Source organism: Ambystoma mexicanum, chromosome 11 (genome assembly GCF_040938575.1).
Source record: "Ambystoma mexicanum isolate Mex_15411 chromosome 11, UKY_AmexF1_1, whole genome shotgun sequence".
NCBI classification, from domain to species: Eukaryota; Metazoa; Chordata; class Amphibia; order Caudata; family Ambystomatidae; genus Ambystoma; species Ambystoma mexicanum.
In genome coordinates this window covers 1386576365-1386601571 of record NC_090934.1, presented here as the reverse complement: position 1 = coordinate 1386601571, position 25207 = coordinate 1386576365, and the positions used below count along the sequence as shown (strand labels likewise).

General features: G+C 45.8%; 1 protein-coding gene across 4 annotated transcripts in view; it reads right to left on the bottom strand.

Moving 5' to 3' along the window:
• Positions 1-24661, bottom strand: part of SH3GL3 (SH3 domain containing GRB2 like 3, endophilin A3) — a 789999-nt gene extending 765338 nt beyond the window's left edge. For 3 of the 4 annotated variants that reach the window (XM_069624999.1, XM_069624997.1, XM_069624998.1), the window contains exon 1: positions 24419-24661. In XM_069624999.1, coding sequence (XP_069481100.1) covers positions 24419-24463 — 45 coding nt within the window. In that variant the 5' untranslated portion in view covers positions 24464-24661. The remainder of the gene's footprint in view (positions 1-24418) is intronic. The other variant, XM_069625000.1, reaches the window with a different exon arrangement.
• Between the last annotated feature and the right edge of the window lie 546 nt (positions 24662-25207).

The following is a 25207-nucleotide window of genomic DNA, read 5'->3' as shown; positions in this document are numbered from 1 at the left end:
AGTAACACACTCCCTTGCTATCTATTTTCTCTCGGTGGTCCACTGTTGTGTGTAGTTTGTAGGCCAAGGTGTTATTGATATATCGTCCTTGCCCTTCCATCCCGATCTATCTGTGTTCATTCTATGGTACATTTCGGCGGGTGCTTGAAAATGTGCAGAAATGCCCTTTATAATTGCTTATTTTAGGGTAAACTGGATTTTGAATGTGTCAGTCTCATCACTTGTTCCAAGAAAGATTTTATAGTATCTCTAAAAACAGGGAGTCTATGGGAAAGGCTATTTCATTTGCTCGTAAATTGACAGTGTACAAGCACTGCTGCCATGATTTTACGTTCCACTAGTACAGCGTACACAGCATTATTACAAAAATGCAGAAAAGCGCAAACATCAAACACGAAATCACGAAATGCTAGACAAGAGAGAGCTCCTGCTACTGCCGCCACACGCCCAGACAGTAATGCCCTACGAATTCGATATCCCGCTTGCCAACAGAGAAACAACATACTGCAGCATTCAGCCTTGAACGTGAGCCAGGAGGCTGGCAAGCCATAAACCCTCAAGTGGTTACAGTTACTGCTCAGCTGCAGCCCAGAGGGAGCAACAAGGGCGGTCAGCGACACTTATCTAGAAAGGCAAGAAGACACAACAACTCTTGGCTAGCCTTAACCCTTCTACATATTATTCGAAACGGACCGAGATGCGAGAAAGGTGATGGCAGCTAGTTAGTGCCATGAAGGACACAAAGTATTTGAATCCACAACACATAGCGCATATACTCCTTTGTATATTGTGTGCACTCAATACAGGTGTATGAATGCATGCACTGGGATGTATTGAGCATGTTATACAGCGTGAGCCTTCTGTAGCCGAGAAGCAACAACAAAAGCTTAGAGTAAAAGAGTATAATAAAATTGATATCATTAGGTATAGTAATAATAATTAGCATTTATATAATAATAAAAATTAGCGTTTACGCTACCCACGGTGTGTGGTGCTCATTTACCGACCTCGACCTCGGAAGGATCAAAGGCTGAGTTTGGCCCTGGGGATTCGAAAATAGGTCGGCAGGCTCTGCATGGATGTCAAAGGGAGTGCTCTACTTGCTGTGCTATCTGACCGGTTACAGTATGTGTGAATGAGATTTGTAATATAAACTGATGCATTATAAGCTTTTGCCTGTTGGCCAGACCCCATGCTCAGTCAACTGACCTCTGCTTGATTTCTTTTTTGCCATCATCGATATGCATAAGGAGGAAAAGTGCACAACTCCACCCTCTCCATGATGTGGCGCTAAACGGAAAACCACGCTGTCCATGCACAAGTTTATGCCCGAGGTGAGTGCATTGTGTGCATATGGGGATGAGCTGAAGCCCATCCATGATGTCTGCTGACTTCATTCTAACAGTTGTGAAGCAGCGAGCGCACCCCGGTAGCAAGAAGCCAGCAGAGTGGAGTTATTCTCTATCCTCTGCCAACACCTTGTGCGATGTAAATCGATAAAACGCAGGTGGTTGTGTCTCTTGCAGAATGATCGACATTTTTTTTAGTGGAGCTCAAAATAACCGGCCAATAATACTTCATATTTTGCCCATTAGTGAAAATAACGTAATAACATACGCTATGTTTTCTTTGCAAGAGATGACGTTGTCACTGATTGCTGTGTGACAACTTGTGGCTACAATTTTGGTTAAATGTCAGATCTAGAATTTTAGAGATGTTATTTCCCCCAGTGAGAAACTACTTTCAGTTACTTACAAATGAACACTCAAACTGTCTGATTTTTAACAGATGTATTTCTGCCAGCTTCAGCTATGAGCAGGATGGAAAGCGTGATCTTTCGCGGACCCTCAAAGCAATACCCTCCTACTCGCAACAGATCCCCAAAGGCAGGAGTGCTACGGGACACGCAACACTGGAATAAGGATGAGCCGAAAGATCGGAGCAGGACAGGAAAGAACAGGGAGTATTAGAAGACATTAAGGCAGGCTCGAGAAAAAAAAAAATCAAAAGGGAAAGGGGTCTTACCTTGGTATGCATTATCCCTGATTGTAAGCGAGAAACTGTCAGTTGAGAGCGAGGGCACGGTAGAAAGGCTGAATACTTTTTACTGCTTGGGACCCTTAAATAAAGGAAATAGGCTGTAGTAAGGAACTAATTATCTAGGAGAAAGGAAGCGAGTCAGCGTCAAACAAGCGTTTGCAGACCGAGGGCAGGATCCCAAGTAAACCTAGGAAGACCATCTTTGCTATCTTTAGGAGTGCAGCTTCGATGCTGTGGGCAGGGCAATGCAGTACGTGCCGGCACATTCTAGAGGAATGGACCTATCCGTGTCTCCGTGTCATCACGCACAGTGCTCTGATGTCCTTGCAGCACACTGTGTTTCGAGCTGCCATGACCACAGGTAAGCATTTCCATAAAAGGCAGGGAACCGGACCCTCATCCAAGGGTCAGGGTTCCGAACAATTCCTTAAAGGAACAGTGCACTCAAAAATGTTATTGTCCCGATTGTTTGGGAAAGTCGTTATAAGCATACTGTGATTGATCGTAAAATAAATTCCTATGCACCTTACCTTAGTTTTCCTCACTTTTAAACATGCAAAAATAATGTGTTGGCCGCAGCCATCATGTACTAATCTTATCCGTTGATGCATCGCCCTAAATTCAAGTAGGCTTGTGGCAATAAGTCATATTACCCACCCCTGAAGCTGACCTCACTAGACGCGCTCAGCCCTTTCCACAATGCCAATGCACGTCTCGTTTCAACATTCTCTGTGTGCAAGTTATTGACGTGGCTCCATGGAAATGGTAGGACGCCGCTTTCCTCAAATAGTGTAAAAAGACCCTTTCTGATCAGGCAACACTCTGATTTCTTCATCAATAGTTTCACTGTATTTAAGTTAGATCGCTAGTGGCTCTTTACTGTTTGGTTGAGCTATTTTACTACCACAAAGCCCCTGCGAACCGTTACAGTAGCAGAACTGATTTCACTCGTTACTTTCATTTTGGTAAAATATTTGTCGTACAATGTCAACAATACAGCCCTACCAGTGCGAGCCTGAATATTCAGAGGAGGAACTAATGGAAAGGGAAGGCTGCAGAAATGATGGGGAATCAGATGATAGTTTGCGAGAACAATCACGCGAGCATACACTGCAGCCGAGTCGCATGGGAGACATTTCAACCTGCTGTACCTGCAATCGTTGCGAGGTCATGCAACCGAGGTGGAGAACTATTGCTGCCAAGAAAACTCTGGATGCTCGGGCTACATAGCCGAAGAAGGCACACCACCGCTTTGTGTTACCGAGCTGCATGACTTCAGGGTAGCCTGCCTCACAAGGTCCGTGTTGAGGATTATGATGGTGCTTATGCACGAACTTCACACAACTGTTCGGCCTTGTAATCCAAGTAATGAGTAAGATGTGATGTAATTTTGACTACTGAGACCATTAGAACTTCATGTTTTTCTCCTACTTTGTCCGAATTGTGATCGACCTCTGTAGAAATGCAGCTCTACCTTTTCCAGTGCCTCGCACAGCAAGCCCACACACTCATCACCTCCCCCTGTCAGCTCTGCGCGAGCACTGTTCTTGTTAAAAAGTCCTGCCATACCGTTGTTACAATTCTGTAGTATCATTACCAAAAGAATGTTCTCTGCGGAGAGCGTGAGACCGTGACAAGCCATATCCCAAGTGTACATTGATCGCCACTAAACTGCCTGTGCCCTCACAACCCAACCCTTTCAGTCCAGGGCCCCAGCAGCCCCGAACACCCAGGTGCTTTCATGCTGATACTCATCTGATCCCCTTGCACTGACCATTCCAGAACACCCACCACAGCCCTAATGCTGTGCATCAGTATATTCTCCCAAAAGCAACACACGTCCACCTATATCACTAGGATCCAAGCAAGGCAGATGGTAGATCAAACCTGTGTTGTGTTATAATTATTTCTTTTAGCATATATTGGGGACTTGTGCTGCAATGGTTCCCGCCTTCATTTTTCTAAGGGCAACTATGCCATTGAATTTCAGATGTACTTTTTGAAGTTGGCTGGTAGACTTATCAGGTTCATTCAATTCAAAGATGTATGTTTCTCTTTCACAGGTGGTATAGGCTGGTGGCCTATCGTTCGTTTACATGGTGCCTTCATGGGAGGCTTGGATACCGCGTTCGACGAGTAATAACCGCCTCTGTCATTCGAGCCATTCGCAACAAATTCCCCAGCGACAGCGGACAGTACAGGGGATTTTCTCATACTGTACTTCAACCTCAAGTATACAATTTTTAGTTTGTTGGTGCCATCAACCATCACCCAATAAAATAAAATACAACCGAGTGTAAATAAGGATATTTTTAGAGTTTTTCAGTGAGTCAAAAACACGCGCAATCGTCTACGAGTGTCATGAAAGAATGGTTGGTGCCAGGGGTGGACTGGGAACGAATGGAGGCACTGGAAATAATTTGCAAAGTGGTCCCATATTACACATTTTGATCTAGCTCCACCTTTTTCCTATAATATAATGTGAAAATAAAATACAAAATAGACACAGTGCAGAGGCACACCGGGAAATCTCCACAGTACCCTGTAGGCCAGACCAGCCCTGGTTGGTGCACTTTTGCACTCGCCTTGTCCCCATCCATCCCCCTTCCAGTATCAATGGCATTACACACCTATGACCGCTCAAGTTGTCAAACACCATGTACACTTCAAAGACATCTTCCACACGGTCACCATTATCCACATGTTCTCTCCAGACCCTATGTCTCCAAACTCCCCTCTTCAAAGCCCAGCCCCTGCAATCAACAAACGTTTGTGTCTCTTCAGCATTGTTTTGGCCTTTTCATGCTCACCTCATGCCCATCCAACCACCTTCCATTATCAATGGCATTTCACACCTATGATCATCCGCTTCCAAGGAGGCTGCGTGGGTGTGACTGCGCAGGTTGTCAAACACCATGCACACTTCAAAAGCATCTTGCTCATTGTCATCATTGTCCACATGGCCTCCCCAGACCCTATGTCTCCAGACTCCCCTCTTCAAAGCCCAGCACTTGCAATCAACAAACGTTTGTGTCTCTTCAGCATTGTTTTGGCCTTTTCACACTCACCTCATGCCCATCCACCCCCATTCCAGGAATCAATTGCATTTCGCACCTAAGACCGTATTCTCCCAAGGGGGCTGGGTGGGTGTGACCACTCAGGTTGTCAATCACCATGTACACTTCAAAGGCATCTTCTGCACGGTCACCATTACTACTACCCACATATTGGACTAACTCATCAAACTGCCATTCATGGCCTAAAAAGTATGCAACTTTAAAAAAAAGCAAAGACCCCCACAAACATGTTTGTGTTACAAGCCTGGCCCTATTTCCCTATTGGCCTATATGCTGTACGAGTAGGCCTATGCCTGTGCGCTGGAAAGGGGGCAGGGTGGGTTCATATGGCAGATGGGAACCATTGGGATGGAGGCAGAGTGGGTGTCTATGAGCACGTCATCCATTCACACACACACACCCACTTGTGTAAGCCTTTATAAACACCTGGAGGTTTACCTTGAGAACATTTGGGAGATCTACTAGGTATATCGTCATCGAGCTACCTGTTCACTGCATACTTGTTCCTCTGCTTGCTGAATCTGCTGTTCACCAAAGTAAGGGTAAGTCAACTAATTACTTCCCTATGTTCATTGAACGTTACTACGAACGTTTATGTTGATTTCAACCAAATGTACCCAGGATTTTAATGTTCATGTATCTCAAAGACTGTATTAGCGATTAGTTCAGGTTTTTTCTTCTCGATAACTACCACAATTCATCACTGTGCATTATTGTAGAATGTGCAGTGTAACAAATTGTATAATAAAGTTGTTGCAGAGTTCACTGGACTAGATCACACAGTTTTTCTGTCTTTATTTTATTTACACTTTAAAGACAAATCTCTGGTGCAAATTGCTATATTCACATTCATCCAGTATTATGGGTGCTAATAGTTTATATTTCTTTATACAGATCTCACACACTTTTCAAGAATGCCATCATGTGTGGTTGTCGGTTGCACTTCTGCAAGCCACGCCAAAGTTCATCACCCTAGCCTGCATGTATTCCCAAAGGATATTGATTTAATAAGAAGATGGCTTACAAATTGCGGTTGTAAAGTGGACGAGATTGAAATTAGGGTCCAGGAAATCTTGGCCGACGTGAGTGCCATTCAATTCAGCAACTGCAGCCTGCACTTCACCGAGGAAATGTACGGCCAGTCAAGGTACACAAAAAAACATTGAGTGCCAGTTCTTCCTAAATGGCTTCCAAATACCATCCCAACTCAATTTCCGCATGCGGCTGGTGAGGTGAGTAGTGAACGTTGAGTTTGTTATGTGTATTGGTAAGTAGGACGATGGTCTGCATTAATAAGTGTTATCTTCCATCTACTTGCATGTGGTATGCTTTCAATGTAAACATATCAAAATGCATTATGTGCAGTACTGGCTATTTGTACAAAGTGGCAGATATAGGTTTGTGTATGTGTGTACCATCGTCTGCATTTCAGTTCAGTCTGTACCTTCTGCATTGCATTTTATCTGTTTCATTTCGGTTTTTAATCTGTATTGAAACAAGTGCTTAATGGGGGTGGATGCAGAGGCGTTGCTAGGGGGGGCTTAGGGGGCTATAGCCCCTGGTCTTTTGGCTGTAGCCCCGGATAGAATCTCAGGGTCTACAGCCAAAAGGATAGCTAGCCCCGGGTCCCGGCAATCCCGACATTAGTGTAGCCCCAGATCTTTTCCAGATCTAGCAACACCCCTGGGTGGATGGTAGATCTTCGACTACTATCTCTTCCTCCTTTGGAACAGTTCCACAGCTTGAGGTATTTCTATTCACATTTCACTTTCAAGAATCATAGCACATCCAACATTGGATATACTTTGAGACATAAATGTATGTAACCATGCACTGTTTAAAACTTTTCTGATTTTGCTAGTAACGTTGCACCCTCCCCCCCCCGACCCCCCAATGCAGAAGTACCAAGGACACATTACAAAGCAAAATACTTTGCAGGGCAACATTGAAATCACTATGTTTTATAGGGTGACCTCAAATCAAGTCCATGTTTGAACTCGGATGGATATCAGGTGAAATAGGAACTAAATATTATGATCAAGTCACATACACTTGTTTTGAGGTTTTAATGTGCTATTTCTGTTGCAACAGCAACCCTAATAGTCTATGGTTCAAAGTCTATGTAAAATACTTAGCTTGGAGGTGCTCTGTCGAATGCAAACTTTTATTATGCACTTTGACTGACATTGTATTTTTTTTGTATATTACTATATTGAAGGAATGTATTCCAGAGGTGGACATAGAAGAGGCGCATGGAACTGAGGTACACATATATGAGGTAAAATTGGGCATCACACTGCATTGTGAATACATTTTAATTATGTCGCTATCTTTTCCATTCCGTCTAGTTGTTTTCGATTTGTAGATATGTACTTATGTTTGTTTGTTTTGAAATTAAATGTGCTGTATTAAAACCATATAAAAACGTTTTTTGCAGCTTGATGTCACTGTCTGCAAAGAGAAGGCCACTGTTTCAAAGCAAATCAAGAAACCAAGGGTAAAGAACATACAAGTTTGTTTTGCACAACCGTTTCAGCAGATGTTTTGGTCTTTCTAGGTTTTTAGTTGCAACATCGTATGTTCTGTATGTGTGCAATACATTCAGCATCTTCTTCTATATATTCTTTTAGAATCCCAGAAGTAAGAGTCTTGAGGATTTGTCCACCACCGTCGACTCACAAAAATCAGTACTGCAGGACGATTGGCTACTAAAGGAGCAAAAGTACACTGTGTACGATAGCTGCCTGATAAAGATTGTACAAATGCTCAAATGTGAACATACAATCGTGGCCAAGATATGCGGGGACAGAAGGATAAAGGTGGGCACCAAGTGGTTTCTCAGTTCGTTCGCTGATCTGTGTAAAATTATACTGATAAATCGAAATTTTTGCCTGGTGCTACCAGTTACAAAAAGGTCCTATGGCATAAGGACCAATCAATCTATAAGCAAAGAAGAAATAGAGTAGGTCCACCCTATTTAAAACTGGTGCTCTCAGTTGGCCCAAAACAGGGCTGCACTCTTGAATTCAATTTATTCTGGGCGTACATATAAGTTTTAATAATGAGTATTCTCAAAAAATCTTCTGGGTAGTTTTCATGAAAGAAATGTTTATTCACATCCCTTAATTAGACTGTTTATCGAATATTTCAACTTCATAAAAAAATACTGGCTAGAATTTCTTGTACAATTGCCAATGCATTTCAGTTATCAACACCTTGGTCAGGGCTGTACATTCATATTCACGTGCCCAACAAATTGCTTGTATTCAATACAAATCTTCAACTGGCGAAAGTAGCATCCAGTCCAAGAGGGGGCCCCCCGCGAAACCGTTTGTCATGCAGGCAGCGTTCACAGCTGAGCAATGGAGCATTCTCTTTGACTGGACGCTACTTCGCCAGTTGAAGATTCGTATTGTGTACAAGCAAATTGTTGGGCACGTGAATATGAATGTACGGCCCTGATGAAAGTGTTGATAACCGAAATGCATTGGCAATTGTACAAGAAATTCTAGCCAGTATTTTTTGCCTGGCCTCACTGAATATGAAGTTGAAATATTCGATAAACAGTCTAATTAAGAGATGTGAATAAACATTTGTTTCATGAAAACTACCCCGAAGATTTTTTGAGAATACTCAAGATATGCGGGGAGCCATTGGTGAATGTGTCTTGCGCATTAAAAGGCACCAACCTGAAATCAATGCAACCTGTGTCCACCTCCATAATACATGTACATGGTCTGCTCAACCGATGCTCGGCAAAGTGCCAGCTGGGAATCTACTTTGTTCATCAGCTATACTGTTCAGCGGATCGACTTTCAGCAAGATTTCCAGTTTTTGTCAGTTTGTGGGTCTAGAGTTCCTTTCTAAAAGTCAATGCTACAAATACCAAAGGGAATTCTTATTCCCTGCTATTAGTCGTACTTGGAATGTTGAACAGATGTCAATGGACAGTACATTCTCTGGCAAACGTTTCTGGTTAGCTGTCAACTGACAGTGTGACAGTCCAGGATTTTCCGCAAAGTACTGCACTTACCACTTTACATGCCAGAAAACATTGCAAAAGAGCCTTGTCCTCCAAAATCCAAACTTGTTGAAATGTGCACTTCTAGATTCAAATGATTTGTAGCTCTCTGTAAAATGCGCTCACAGTAATATCTGGAGGTGTTAGAAATGCCATATCATAAATGTCATAATAACATTTGAACTCAAAAGAATCCATAATTGAATATTACACCCCTTGGTCAAACGCCCCTATATTAAATGTGATATCCAGCATCAGAGTTATTGGTTTATACTGTGCCTAATATCTGAGTTTCGCTAGATCATACAAATATATTGTCCAGTTCATTCTAGTATGTGATTTCTTACAGAATAAAAAAAAAATATCACAAAAGCTCTCTCAATACAGACTGAATGTTGGTGCCTTTAGAAAGGCCTAGACAGAGCCAGTTCTCTAGACACAGTGAGCACCTGGATGAAGGTGAGATCATTGGAGGCACACCGCTCCTGGATAGCAGACAGACAGTCAGAGACATTCAATGTTGGCTGTGTTATCCTGTGCCACCCAGGTATTCTCACCCTTCTGAAAACTGATCTGACGCCAAGGGTACACCATACTCGAATAGTGGGAACCAATTCTTCACCGCCTCATGCCCCTACCTGACTTGACACAGACTTCCCAAGGAGAACCACTTTTTCATTCAGCGGCACGATCATGCACTTTCACCAGCTACTGCAATTTTAAAAACAAGTTGACACACTGCTCAGGAATATGCTATGTCTCCTGTCTTGCATGATATTTACAGAGAGGGCTCACCCAGGTACCTTTTGGAAGGCCACAGCGCTAGGTATGACATCACACAGTGTCTGAACATGCACTGTTGATTGGTAAAACAGTGTACATAACAGTATTACATTGGGGGTGTTAGGCAACAATTGGTTTTTTGCTCATCCGTCTATAGAGTGCAGCGTGTGTAAGCTGGGATCATCTCTCCATGTAGCAAAGGCTAAGGTCTATCCAACTCTCACAAGTTACACTGTGAAAGGTACGATAATATGCTAGAGCTGACTACTCCATCAACGGGGAATCCGCTTGGTTGCATGAACAGTTTTGGAGGAGGGTGAGGTTGGGTTTATGTGGAATTTCCTTTGAGGGCTGATATACACACGTGCATTGAAGCAACACACACAGTTTGTGAATGATGACACGTTAACGTGGCGTAACAAATCTTTACATGGATGTTTCAAGCTGTCCTTCCTTTTCTGAAACATTGTACTGCATCAATGCCTTTTCATTTTTTTTCCTGCATTCTTTTCCGAAATCGAAAGCTAAACGTCTCTGCTTTTGCGCTAGGAGGCAATTGCTTGAAGGACATAAGTTGTGGGGAATAGTAAAAAAAAAAAAGATAACTTTGAATATATTAAGAACGGACATACCGCAAGTCAGTGTGAAAGTGTGTGATACACCATACAGAGCGGTTGCTCATCGACAAACTCAACATGGAATTTCCAGAAATTATGTAAGTTCAAGTTTACATAAAATTGTTATTGGGATTTAAAACGAGTAGGGTGCTGTATGCGTAATAACTAATTGACGATGGGGTAAACGTTGTCCGTGTGCACTGTGATTGCTTTTTTCGATCAGTAATCTTGCAAGCTTCTTTATAATGACATCTGTCAGTGGTTTAACCTAAATGGTTGCTATGTTTGTTCTTCGTTTTCTCCATGTGGTTCTCCATCCCATTGGGAGCTATACTTACTTCACAGCGCTAAACTTGTATGCAACTGGTGGTCTCAAGTAGTACACCATGTTTTCATTTGTGTTAAATATTGGTTTTGTGCTTATGATTAGGTTTCAAACAGTTGAGTTATACAATAAAATAAAGAACGGCTACTGAAATGTATTTTTATTGTGTTTTATTCGCAGATACTTTGTACCGTACTGCCCGTGCCATAGCTTCGAGGTGCCAGCTGATGGCTTCTTCAATCAACACTGGACGATTACCATAACCAGTGTTTTTACGATTAGCTTTATGTGGGACGATCGATATGGCCATATATGTCCATTGGCGTTTCTGGCAATAAAGAGCAACCTGTCAGCATTCCTGATGTAGCAACGTGGAGAAGCGTTGGGCTTGAAAGTGAAAAAAATAAATGTCTTCTCCCACATGGAGCACCAAGAGGGTCATTGAAAAGTTTTGCTGTTGTACCATATAGCAAGACAATGACACACAAGTACACAGAACATTGAGAATTCATCGTAATCTGCGTAGCTTGAGAGTCATGCGATGGTCGTTAGCTCTAACTTACCTGCAAAATAAAAAAATTGTTCGTTTCCTGGAGTTTATAATTTCTTGTGAACATTTTTTGAAAAATAAAAGCACTTGCAACCTTGCAGACTATTGTTGATGTATTATTGAAATATTCTATATGCAAATGCTATTTAGGGCAAGACAGAGAAGGTACGCTCTGTGTGAGGATATTTGTGTTTATCTTGTTTTTATCTTCCTGTTTCTGCGGTCGTGGGTGATGACGTGGCACGTTGGGCAACGCTGGCCACGAACGTAATGAAAATAGGTGGATCAGATCGTTCGGACAAGTGATGTCAGCTTCAGGGGCGGGTGTTTTGATTTATTGCCGCGAGCGCACTTGAACTTAGGGTGATCGATCGACAGATAAGATTAGCACAAGATGGCCTTGCCCAATACATTGTTTTCGCATGTGTAAAAGTGAGGAAAACTAAGGTAGGATGCATAGGAACAATTTTATGACCGATCACAGTATGTTTAAAACGACAAGCCTGAACGATCGGGATAATACACATTTTTAGCGCACTGTTCCTTTAAGTATTCCCTTTCTAGTTTCAATTCAACGTATACCGCAGTGTTGCTTTTGTCTTTGTCCCTTTCTAGATTCAATGTAGCTTATGCTAATGTATATTCACACTTGCTTGCTTCACCAGAGCAATGTTTTAAATAACTACACTTAAATGTTGTTCACTGTAATTTCACACAGTGGTCCACCATGTTGTGTTCTGTTTTATCCAGACAATACACTTGTTGGGATGGCTAATGATTTGGGGGCTACTTGCCTCATAACTGGTTATGTTCAATATCCTGGTTTTTCAGTGGTTCACTGTCACCAATGAATGCCATCAAACATGCAGTACAAACACACGTCTCCCTCCCTATACAGGAGCTAATGGTGATGGGAAAGACAAATAACACACATGAAGAATTATGCCACGTTACACAGTGAGCAATACGCTGACACATAATAACATCTGAAAGTCGATAAAGGAAAGATATATATGCTATAGGGTCACTTGAGGAACCAAGTGAAGCACATCAGAGACACTGAAACAAAATATTTGGGATCTGCAACATGTGACTCTCCTGATGTGTTGGGCAAGAACTGCTGTGATCCCTCATCACTGGCAATTCTGGCTAGGGTCGAGATTCTGGGGTCTTTACATCTTCCCTGTCACAGTTCATAAGGAAACGCCTGCGGCGTTGCGCAATTGCCTTGGTACCATGTATTCCCATTGGCGTGCCTGGCTGTTGCCATGGCGCCTACACCGACGCCAGGAACGCAGGAGGAGACCACGGAGCAGTACGCTCACGCTACAGAAACGTTTTCGTTGCCGGGGAGACCCGACATACGAGGGTCCATCAACGCGTACATCCAAGCAGGCCCAAATGAACACCTCTTTGAGACGTCGCTGCTTCTAATTGAAGTTAGTACAGAGTGTTTCGTTATTGATTCCTGTTTCCCAATTCATTGTTCGACCTTCGTTCCTGTTTACGGACTGTCTTTGGAATTCCCCTTTGTACTTTGTTGCCAGCACGTTGCTCGATCTTCGCTCCTGTTTACGCACTGGCTTTTTGGATCCCCTTTGTACTCTGTTGCCAGCACGTTGCCCAACCTGCACTCTAGCTGTTTGGATCAACCCTGAATCTGTATTCTCCTTACCGGCTGATACTCAATCCCGGTTCAAGACTCCAAGAATTGTCTTTTCAAATTGCTTAATTTTCCCCTATCTTTTCGGATCTTCATTTGCCAATTATCTAGCTTGTGCATAGGACTTTGAACACTATGCAGTAACTCTTCATCAAGTGCACCTCCCACTGCCTTTAATGAGTCCTCGTTATGCCCGGGGGCAGGTCCTTACTAACCCACTAACCCTCCTCCCCTTTCGTTCAGTCCCTTCCTCCAATCCTTGGATATCCTTACCAAACTAATGGGCTCTTCAACAAGAATTCCAAGCACTTCCACCTTACCGAATTTGACAATCTTCTTTATTTCTATCAAGGTTGGTATACTATCAAACCCAGAATTACACATATCCTGTAAGGAATAGTGGTTAATACACTATCTCTTTTTCCCACAGCTCGGCGTGTACCTGACGGTACCTTGCTCTTTCATTTGAACAATCGTGTTATCCGTTGTGCGATACGGACAGCAGGTTTTCTCATAGGAGAGGTCACCCTCATTTGAGGAGACCCTTAACAAGGGTTAACATTGAAGTTATTGGATTACACTCTCTGGACAACCTCTCCATCACCACAAGAACTCTGATGACCTTACCAGTTTTGCGTGAGTACTGACATTCCCCCCTATTCTTTTGTTCAACTGCTGTTCACTCTTTTTACTAATTGACCTATTCCTCTTCCGTCTACAGCTTTCCCTCTTTTACGTTAATTTCCCTCTGTCCTCACCGTTTCAAAAACGCACCTCATCCCTTTACTCAGCTCTTCACCTTTCTATGCCATCCAACCTCTCTTTTAAGGGTTTTGTTTTCACTGCTTCTCTTTCTCACACCCCTGATCTCTTCCTCTCGCTCTGCTAGTTTCTCACCCACCTCTGCTCTTCTCTTCACTTCTGTTCCTTTATCCCCCACCTTCGTTCTTCCCACTCCAAAATCCTGTCTTCTGCACACTTCTGCTCCTTTTTGCCCCACCTCCACTGTTGTCACACCAACCCACACTCTTCTACCTCCCATCCACGCTCTTCTCTCTCGCTCCTCTGCTCTGCTCTATCCCTCCTCCACCTTTGGTTCCCCTTCTCCATCTTCCCTTCTCACTGCATTGCCATGCGTCTCCTTGCTCTTGATTCGCCTGACTCCCACAGCACCTTTTAGCCCTATTCCCCTTCTAATCATTGCTAGGGGCCGGGTCAGAGTTCTTCAACTGTACAAGTGTACTTTGGTGTGTTTGTAGTGTGGGTGTGCGAGGGGATATATCTAATGACTACAGAAACCGCAGGTGTTAGCATTTGGTTAGTGGTTTATGTCGTGGCTCAATTAGTGGAGGTTTTAAAACATGTGGAAGCCATCTTTGGCCCATGTTGCCATATAGTGAAAGTCACCACTGTGTTTAGGGTCCAGAGTTTCCCACTATCTGTCTATGATGGTTTCTCGCTTCCAGATTCAACAGCTCTATGGGCACACAACATAGCAGAGGCACAGGCATGGCCTCTCGATCGCTAGGTAAGTGGTACTCACAGGCTGTTGCCTTTCAGTGAACCAAGCCCAGAGGAGAAAGTGAGCTGAACCTTTTGGGACTGGGGTGCACTAGTTTTGTTCATTATTTTCTCTAGGTTAGTCATAATTTTTTTACTGCTAAACCGTTTCAGGTTTTCAGCGCACGTTAAATGCTTAGAAGTTCTAGTTGATAAAGGTCCTGGCATTCCCAAGGAATGCTATAATCATATCAGGCGGCCATGTGGGATTCGTCACTTCATGCCACTGGGGAGGTGTGAAGTTGTAGTAGGTGTCTGTGTGACTAGTCACTTTAACTACTGTAATGCACTCCTGGGGGTACTTCATTTAAACCTATTTACAGACTCCATGTGGCTCAACAATGTATGGTTTCTGGATGTAGGAAAACGGATAATGTCCAAGCTGCTAGCAGGTATTAGTATAGAATTTAAATAAATGCAGCTTAAAATGCTCTATATCATCTTCAAATGCATCCATGGAGTTTCACCTACCTACTTTAAGGGGAGCATCACACGCTAAATCCCAGGACGGACCTCTGATCTAAGGAGAATCACAGACTCTTCATCTGTAGAACTCTGTCAGACCACAAGAGATCATTCTATTCATGACAGCACAAGGTATTATACTTTCAGGCCACTGTTGCAGAATATGTTCAGGCAGGTGTTTGGTATGGGTTACAGCAGAGTTGAGAGCAGTGAGTAAAGGCAATATCGAAATATTTCAACTTACTGAGAGAGACAAAAATTAACAATACAGGAGCATCTGCTGGTTTTGCCCTTTGTGCCTACCTGACTGTCAACCTGCCCAAGCCGAAACCTCTTGCCATGTGTTGCATCATGCTCCTATCTACTGGTATTGTTTATTTATATAGTGCCTATACACAGGCAAGTGTTTCAAAGTGCACAAGGAGGGTGGGAACATGGGGGGGAAAAAAACAGTCGCTCGGAGCCCTTCAAATTCTGAGACGATAATAGTCTGCACAGGCAGAGTAAGTGAGTAAAATAAATACATTTACCGGTTTGGGAGAGAGCAAATAGGCCTGACGGCAATTCTGCAGTTTTAACAGTGCAATTAAGGGGGAAGACAAGGGAGAACAGACATAGGATCTTCAGGTGTGGTGCGTACGGATCAAGCAAGTGCGCAGAGGGTCACAGGGGGATCAAGTGCTCCGGATCGATTGAGACTGGGGTAAGTGCAGAGAGAGCCACTCTCTAGGGTTAATTTCACACGTGCATTGAGTGTGGGTGGAGTGTAGGGCCCTATGGCAAGTGTGAAAGAGGACTGGCGGGAGTCCAGGGGACAAGTGAGACTCTGACGTACACCCGTCAGCCAGTCAGCATGCTGTAAGCAAGAGGAGGGAGAGAGGGAAAAACAGAGAACTGGGTTAGCAGGGTAGAGGGAGAAAAGGAAGAGGCGAAGAGGAAAGTCTTGAGGAGTTTCCGGAATTTAAGGAGCTCTGGCTGAAGACGAGGGCGGCAGGGAGGCACCTGCTGAGGATAAGGATCTCCCTCCAAATTTCTGCTTGGAGAACCGGCTCACCCGCAGAAGTTTGGAGCTAGATGAGGGGAGGGCTTGTGAGGGACAGTATTTAGGTAGGCAGCATTGCAGGTAGGTAGGTCCCAGGCCACAGAAAGCCTTGTGAACAATGCAAAGGGTCTTGAATTTGATCCTTGCAGCCATGGGAAGCCATTGGAGGGATTTCAGAGCCGCAGAGATGCGGTCACTGGACTCGAGGCCAAGGATAAGTCTTGCGGTTCTGTTCTGGATGAGGTGCAGGGCAGAAGAAGGGAGGTTCAGCAAGAGGCTGTTGCAATAGTCCAGCCTTGAGAGAACCAGGGCTCTGGAGACAGTGAGCCTCTGGGGGAAAGTGAGAAAAGGTAGAGTACCTCTGAGGAGGTGAAGTTGATAGATTTTTTTAAAGATGTCTGAAATGTGAGAGAAGGAGAGAGTGGAGTAAAAGATGACCCGCAGGTTTCTTGCTTTGCAAGTGAGTGCAGGTGCTGGGCCAAGGGAGGCCAGCCAGAGCAAGAGTGGGAAGGCGGGAGCAGGGGTCCCAATGCAAACGATCTCAATCTTAGTGGCATTGAGGCAGAGGTTTACAGCACACCAAAACTGAATAGTAGATAGGCAATCAGATATGAGCCAAGAGGAGGAGACGGCTGAGGATAGCCTGAAAGATAGTTGCGCGTTTTCCGCGTAGCACTGGAAGTTAGAAGGGAAAGTGGCAATCACATGTGCCAGGGCAGCCATATAGACGTTGAAGAACCAGGAGGATAGGTTTGATCCCTGGGGAACACCACAGTTTCAGAGAGTGAAAGTTGAGTGAAAGGCTCCGAGTTCCACCTGGGATGGGCGGTCGGAGAGGAAAGAGGTTAACCACACTAGAGCCTGACCTGTGATTCCCAGGGTGTCACGGATACTTGCAATCAGAATATCGTGGTTAACTGTGTCTAAGGCACTCCATCCCCCACCAGAGCCTCAGTTCCACCAGTGACCAGGATACATTCTAATGGATAACCTGTGGATGCTGACTGTGGCAGCTCTACGGATTGCATGGTATTTGCCCATCTTTCTGATAGGTTACCTATATAGTGACAGATTTTATGCTGCCGAGGGAAGTTGAGGATAGTATTGCAGGGAAAACATACGAGGATAGGGATGGACAGAGCGACCACCTCTGAGGCCTTCATCACAGAGTGGGTGATGGTTCCCAGGACTTGCTGTCACCCCAGTCCCAGCCTCTCACCTCAGACATGGATTTCATTACATTATCCATAGGGCACTGCCTAATATATCACTTGAGCACAGTCCAGACCAAATACTTTACTCCAAGGAACAAGTAATCATGTTTAAATAAAAAATAGTGCTATTGTATACTAGCATTAAAGGTGAACATATCTGTAATTTTTCAAAATAGTGTAGGACTCCTCATAAAATATTTACGCAGACACACACACAAGTGTTTGCAGACACACCACACACGTGAATGCACACACGCGTATATAGAAATGCGTATATACACACACACACCGAACAGAAAACTAAGTACAATCTTTCTATAGAATAATGTCATGTTACAAAGTACATAAAACATTACTAGCTTTTGGAAACGATTCCTAATTACGAGTTTGTAGGCATTCGTTATGTGAACTGCAATGCATTTCCTATTTTGTTACTCTAACACAGAAATATATATATATATTTATTTTTTTTTAAACAGCAGCAGTCGGGACGATTGAGTCTATCTTTTTGGATTCAATGCGCCGCCTCAACATGAGAAAGCGGATCTATTGTCGTAATGCAGGGTCTGAAGCTTATGTATGGAGTTTCTAAGGCTCTTTGTGTTTGTGACCAAGAATGCTTTACAGTATGCGACTGCCCGAGCTTTCTCTCAATGGCACCAACATCTCCTTCCACAGGAGCACTCTTAGTAATAACAGCATTCCTTCCATGAGGGGCTAACAAAGGGCTCCACTGCTGAGCTGAAGACACGCTTTTTACACATCTGTTAGTAGTAGAGAGACGCATGCCTTAGAAACTTTGGCCATACAAATAAATTAAAAAATAAAAACATTAACATTCTTCTTCAACATGACAGCTATTTCGGAAGGGAGTCGGGAGGACCTCAGATTGAAAAAAAAAGTGGCAGCAATATTAGCAACAAAGAGACCTTCTGTGTAGCATGAAGGAGTTGGCTCAGAACGAGATCTAATGCAGTGATTTTAGAGAAGAGACATTTGACAACATAATAGAGCAATGATCATAACGCTTAATATTTACTGAGGAACAAATTGCCAGCAGTTGACGCCCACCCTGATATGGCCTTTGCGGAAATCAATTTCTAGCTGAGCGGCAGGCTCTTCAATACACAAACGTTCATTATTTGTGATAAAGGCGCTATATAAATAACACATCATTATCCCTATCTTTTCATTCTTTTGCATACTATCCATAAGAACAAACTGTTCTGAAGACTACAAAGAACATACCTGCCTAGTATTTTGGCTGATGGAAGGAGAAGGGGTTCTGGGCTTGTGATGAGTTTAGCAGGTACCACTAGAGGGGCCTTGGAACCCCAGGACTGGTAGCCGAGGAGGAATTATGTATTTTACATCGTCATAACAGTTGCTCAGGTGGATGAGACTACTCTTACAATGAGGTTTCAACCATCAGTGCCCTGTGGCTCTTGAGAATTGGGAAAAAAGGAGCCTCAGAGACTTAAGGTGGCATCATGCAAAGGGGTACAGAAACATGTTTAATATTCTTGATAGTTTGGTAACTCGAATAATCTACAATTGCACCCTAAGAGGCAGAAGCTCATATCCACTAGTCAGTAACGATCACATGTAGCTGTTTAGCATCTGGGAGAAGAGAGAGTGCATTAGGCAGGTTGAGAGTAAGAGAAACACCATATCCCTGGAAGGGTAGACATGGCACCACACCCCTGAGTGGCAGCATGAGGAGCGGTGAGGGTAGCGTAGTAAAGATGGGTGAGAGTAGCAGAGTGAGGAGGGGTGAGAGGAGCTAGGAGGACATAGAATGAGAATGCGGAACATGGTAGGGACAGGAGAGAGGGATGGAAGGTGAGAAAGGGAGAGAGCGAGAGGAAGGAGAGGTTGTCGGGGAGGAGAGATCAGGGAGAGGAGAGAAAGGGAGTAAGTGAATGAGAAAACTGACCGTGGTGTCTGTTGCTGGCACAAGCATATATCATCGCTTCATAGCTGGGGAAGGTTAGGGAGCCCTTTAGGAAGTCCCAGAGAGAACAAGGTGAATGCAGCTTTCGCCTTTAGGCTTTCACCGCTAGCCAGAGAAGATATTAGACAGTAGGAGTTATTGATCTCTAGTGACCATCATCTTGGGGGATTAAGGAAGTCTGGCAAAAGGTTGAGGGAGCCACTGGGAGGCCACAGAGAGAGGGACGGCGCTTAGAGTGTTGCCACCACAACCAACTCAGAATACAAAATTAGACCTTCGCATATAAATTGAAAAACCTTGACCTGTCGCCAATTTCTGTTGATTGTCAAGGACATCAGTGGCATTGTCTGCAGATAATCAAAGTGGTCAACTTCTTTGATAACTTTGTCATTCAATTTTAAATTAATCATCCGTTTTTTACTTCCTTGACAAACAATTGTTTTGTATAGGGTGTTTCAGGGCAGCCAATTGTTTTCGGAGGCCCAGCAGCGATTTGGATATTTATATTGCATCATCCGTGAATAACTATAATCCAAAGGACTCCCTGTTTAATGTTGCCTGAAGATTGGCAATCCCTTCTGCCACGCTGTTTATATACAGGCAGAAGAGCAAGAGTGCCAAGACGCACCCTTGCCTGACCACTAAGCTTATAGGAAATGTTGATGTAGTCTTGCCTCCTAATGCACACCTGGCAGAAGCATAGTTATTTGCACAGAGATGCTCAATTGCTTTCAGAAGATCCGTAGGAACATCTAGGCTCCAAACATAGACCAAAGCAAGGGACGACGGACACTATTGAAATCAGTGCGATAATCATTAATCAATAAATACAATGCACCCTTCATTAAAATAAGATAGTTTGCCACTAACAAAGCTAACAAACACTTGCTCGACGTGCTAACTCTCTCCCTAGAGCCTGCTTCCAAATGGGTTATACATTGTTTTTCCTCCACCTAATCTGCACGAGAACTTTTGCATAAACTTTTTCTAACGCATCTATAAGGGAAATGGGGTTATAACGAGCCGATATGACCAGGGAACTTTGTTATGAATCGGAACAATTTTAGCTATAGCCTAAGTGTGTGGAATGTATCTCTAAATTGATTGTATTCAAAAATGTTGTTAAAGAAGGTGCCAAATTCTTGGATCACGCTTAAAAAAAGTATATTGGGAGTATTTAGGGGGAGGGTTGTGGCGGGGGAAAGAGGACATGGTCTGAAGAAGGGACGCCACCCTCTGGCTTGGCTACGTAGATTGCTTAATATATTACACCTACAACCTTTAACATATGTAGGGAAATTATCAAATTCAACTTCATTTGTACACTCCTTAAATTAAACAGCATCTCCCTAAAGCCAAGCTTAGTTTCTTAAAAAGTTGTCCTTTCTCACAAATACAAATCTTCAAGCTAGAGGGAACCACCATGATATCAGTGGTTATCTGCATGGGGTGCTCTGTCCCTGGTGTTAGCGGTGGACACACTGTTTTAGGCAGTGGTTAAGGACATTTGTTCTGGCCCTACCTCCACTGGCAGCAGTGAGGACCACCCAGCTTTCTGTGGTTATCTGCATGGAATAGTCTGCGTGTGCTGTTAGCGGTGGACACACTGCTTTAGACAGTAGTTAAGGACATTAAATGTTCTGGCCCTACCTCCGCTGGCAGCAGTGAGGACCACCCAGCTTTCTGTGGTTATCTGCATGGAATAGTCTGAGTGTGCTGTTAGCGGTGAACACACTGCTTTAGGCAGTAGTTAAGGACATTAAATGTTCTGGCCCTACCTCTGCTGGCAGCAGTGAGGACCACCCAGCTTTCTGTGGTTATCTGCGTGAAATAGTCTGCATGTGCTGTTAGCGGTGGACACACTGCTTTAGGCAGTATTTAAGGACATTAAATGTTCTGGCCCTACCTCCGCTGGCAGCAGTGAGGACCACCCAGCTTTCTGTGGTTATCTGCATGGAATAGTCTGAGTGTGCTGTTAGCGGTGAACACACTGCTTTAGGCAGTGGTTAAGGGCATTATTCTGGTGTGAGCAGTGGGAACCACCCTGCTGTCAGTGGTTATCTTCCTGCAGTGCTGTACCCCTGATGTTGGGGGAAGACACAGTCCTGCAGGTTCTGCTTATTGCATGGAATGCTCTACCCTGGCTGTAAGCGGTGGACACACTGCTTAAGGCAGTGGTTAAGGAAAGTACATGTTCTGGCCCTACACGTGATGTGAGCAGTGGGAACCAGCCTGCTGTCAGTGGTTTCTACACGGGGTACCCTGCCCCTCGCAATGAAACAATTTAGGCATAGGTTATTGCATGGAATATTCTACCCCTGCTGTTAGCGGTGGGCACACTGCTTTAGACAGTGGTTAAAGGTATTACATGTTTTGGCCCTACCTTTGATACCACCCTGCTACCTGTGGTTAGGTGCAAGGGGTGCCCAGCCCTTGCTGTTGGCAGTGGACTGCTTCAGTCATTGGCTATTACCAGCACTTATGTCTGCACTTGCTTGCACTTGCCACGAGTGGCCTTTTTATTTATCTTATTAATTCTACTATCCCATGTACTGCACTTACCCCTCTCCCTTCCCCACGCACTTTTCCCTTTCCCCCTCCCCATGCACTTGCACGATCTGAATGATACCTGGACTAGTAGGATCGGTGTTCTGTCTTCCCTTTGTTCCCCCTCCCTTGCCTCGTCGCGCCTTGAAACACTTGTGTATAGGTGCGTTATAAATACTATATCATATCATACAAATCATGGAATCTCCTGCCCCTGCTATTAGCAGTGGTCACACAAATTTAGGCAGCGATTAAGGGTATTAACAATTCGGACTGCCTCTGATATCAGCAATGGGAACCATCCTGCCAGCAGTGCTTATCTGGGGTGCTCTGCCCCTGCTGTTGGGGGAAACACTGCTGCAGGCATTGATTATTTCATTGGAATGCCAATGGTGGGCTGTAACCCCTCGAATATTTTAAATTTAAAAAACTGCATTTTAAAGGACTCAAGAGAAAAAGACCTTTACAGTGCTGTTTTTAAGATTAAAAATATCGGGCATTGTAGATCGGTCTTTTTCTCTTTAGACCTTTAAAATTAGATCTTTTCACATAGAACTGTAGTGAGTACTCTACCCCTCTCCCCGGCGGTGGCAGGGGGCACATGGCTCAGTGCAGTGGGCACCTGCATGGAATACTACACCCCTCCCTGGGGAGTGGCAGTGGGCACATGGCTATGGGCATCTGCAGGGAATACTCTACCCCTGCCCCCCTGGTGGTGGCAGGGGGCACATGGCTCCGGGCAGTGGGCACCAGCATGGAATACTACACCCCTCCCCCTGTGGTGGCAGTGGGCACATGGCTATGGGCACCTGCAGGGAATACTCTACCCCTCCCCCCGGTGGTGCCAGGGGGCAAATGGCTCTGGGCAGTGGGCACCTGTAGGGCATACATTCTGCCCCTCCCCCGGGTTGGCAGTAGGCACATGGGCACATGGCTCATGGCACCGTCATGGAGTATTCCACCACTCCCCCCCCTGGTGGCACGGGGGCCATGGCTCTGGGCACCTGCATGTAGTACTCCACCTCTCCCCCCTGCTGGTGGCAGTAGGCACATGGGTTAGGGCACCTGCATGGAGTACTGTCGCCACCTCTTCCAATGCTGGTGGCGGTGGGCACATGACTTAGGGAACCTGCATGGAGTAATCCGACCCCCTCCCCCTTGCTGGTGGCAAGGGTCACATTGTCCTGGGCACCTGCATGGAGCGCTCCACCTCTCCCCCCGCCGGTGGCTTTGGGCACATGGCTTAGGGCACCTGCATAGAATACATCACCTCTCCCCCGCTGTTGGCAGTGAGCATATGGATTAGGACACCTGCATGGAGTACATGCTGCCCCTCTGCCCCGGTGGTGGCAGTGGGCACCTGCATGGAGTACTTTGTCCCTCCCCCACCGGTGGTGGCAGGGGGCACATGGCTCTGGGCACTTGCATGGAGTACTGCACCCCTTCCCCCGCTGGCAGCAGTGGGCACATGGCTTAGAGTACCGGCATGGAGTAATCTGGCCCCCCCTTGCTGGTGGCAAGGGGCACATTGCCCTGGAGTACATTTTGACCGTCCCCCCCCCCGGCGGGTGACAGGGGGCCCATGGCTCTGGGCAGTGGACACCTGAATGAAGTACATTCTGCACCTCCCCCCGTCTGTGGCAGGGGGCACATGGCTCAGGGCAGTTGGCATCTGCATGGAATACTCCACCCCTCCCCCGGTGGTCGCAGTGGGCACATGGCTCTGGGCACCTGCAAGAAGTACGCTCTGCCCCTCCCCTGGTGGTGGCAGAGGGCACATGGCTCTGGGCACCTGCAGGGAGTACCCTGCCCTTGCCCCCGATGGTGGCAGTGGGTGCATGGCTCTGGGCACTTGCATGGGGTATTCTACCCCTCCCACGTTGGTAGCAGAGGGCACATGGCTCTGGGCAGTGGGCACCTGCATGTAGTACATTCTGCCCTTTCCCCATTGGGGGAGTGGGCGCATGGCTCAGGGCAGTGGGCACCTGCATGGCATACTACACCCCTCTCCCTGTGGTGGCATTGGGCACATAGCTCTGGGAACCTGCCGGGAGTACTCTACCCCTCCCCGAGGTGGTGGCATTGGGCACATGGCTCTGGGAACCTGCAGGGAGTACTCTACTCTTCCCCGAGTTGGTGGCAGGGGGCACATGGCTCAGGGCAGTGGGCACCTGCATGGCATACTACACCCCTCTCCCTGTGGTGGCATTGGGCACATGGCTCTGGGAACCTGCAGGGAGTACTCTACCCCTCCCCGAGGTGGTGGCAGGTGGCACATGGCTCTGGGCAGTGGGCACCTGCAGGGAGTACAGTTTGCCCCTCCCCTGGTGGTGGCAGTGGGCACATGGCCCGGGGCACCTTCTGGGTGTACTTTGCCCCTCCTCCCTTTTGGCAGGGGGCACACGGCTCTGGGAACCTGCATGGAGTATTCCACGCTGGTGGCAGGGCACCTGGATGCAGTAACCTGCCCCCTCCCCCCCTCGCTGGTAGCAGGGGGCACATGGCAGCGTGGGCACCTGCTTGGAGTGTTGATACCACCAGCACTAACCGCCCTCCCTACCTGATGCGCCTTGTGAAACTGCTTCTTGAACCCCGCCACCGACATCCTCAGGCCGCGCAGCGCTGCTCTGAGGCCGTCGCCCGCGCGCCCCTGCTTCGGCAACCCTCACGGCGGCGGCAGCAGCCTGACGAGAGAAGCCGGGGCGGAGAGACCGTTGCTCGCCCGCCGCGCTGTCACTGTCTCCGGCCTCACTGACAGGCGACTCGGAGCCAGAGGACAGGCCGGCCCCGCCCCCACGCGTCTGACGTCGGCGGCCATTGACCATACGCGTGCTTTTATGCAAAGTAGCAGGGGCGGCGCGAGGAGGTGCCCTCACTAGACAGGGGGCGCCCTCGTCAGGTCACCTCTGTGTTGAGGGCCCAGTTTGTCTGCATATTCATTTACCCACTCACACAAAAGTACCAATATCTTCAAAATGAAAGTAGGCAATTGAAAATCATCAACTAGTGCATCATTCTGAGAAGTCAAATAGTATAGTTCTTTGCCTCAGCCCTACGGGCTGAAAGTACCAGGCTGCAATTGGTCATTATACTGTTAGTCTTATAATTGTTCAAGTAGCCCAAATACTTTAAATGAATAGGCCTATACTGGCAGGCTCCAAGTAAACAAGTACAAAAACGAAGCACCCTTCTCCGGCTGTCACTCAGGACCGGTTGTGGAGAGTCTGTGGGTATCTGGTTGCCTCCATCCTCGCTGTCCCTTGGTGCCAGGAATCACCTGCTCGCCTTCTGCAGGACACTCCCCCGCTGGACGGACTGCCACCTTCATGAAGTAGCATGTTTTCCTGAT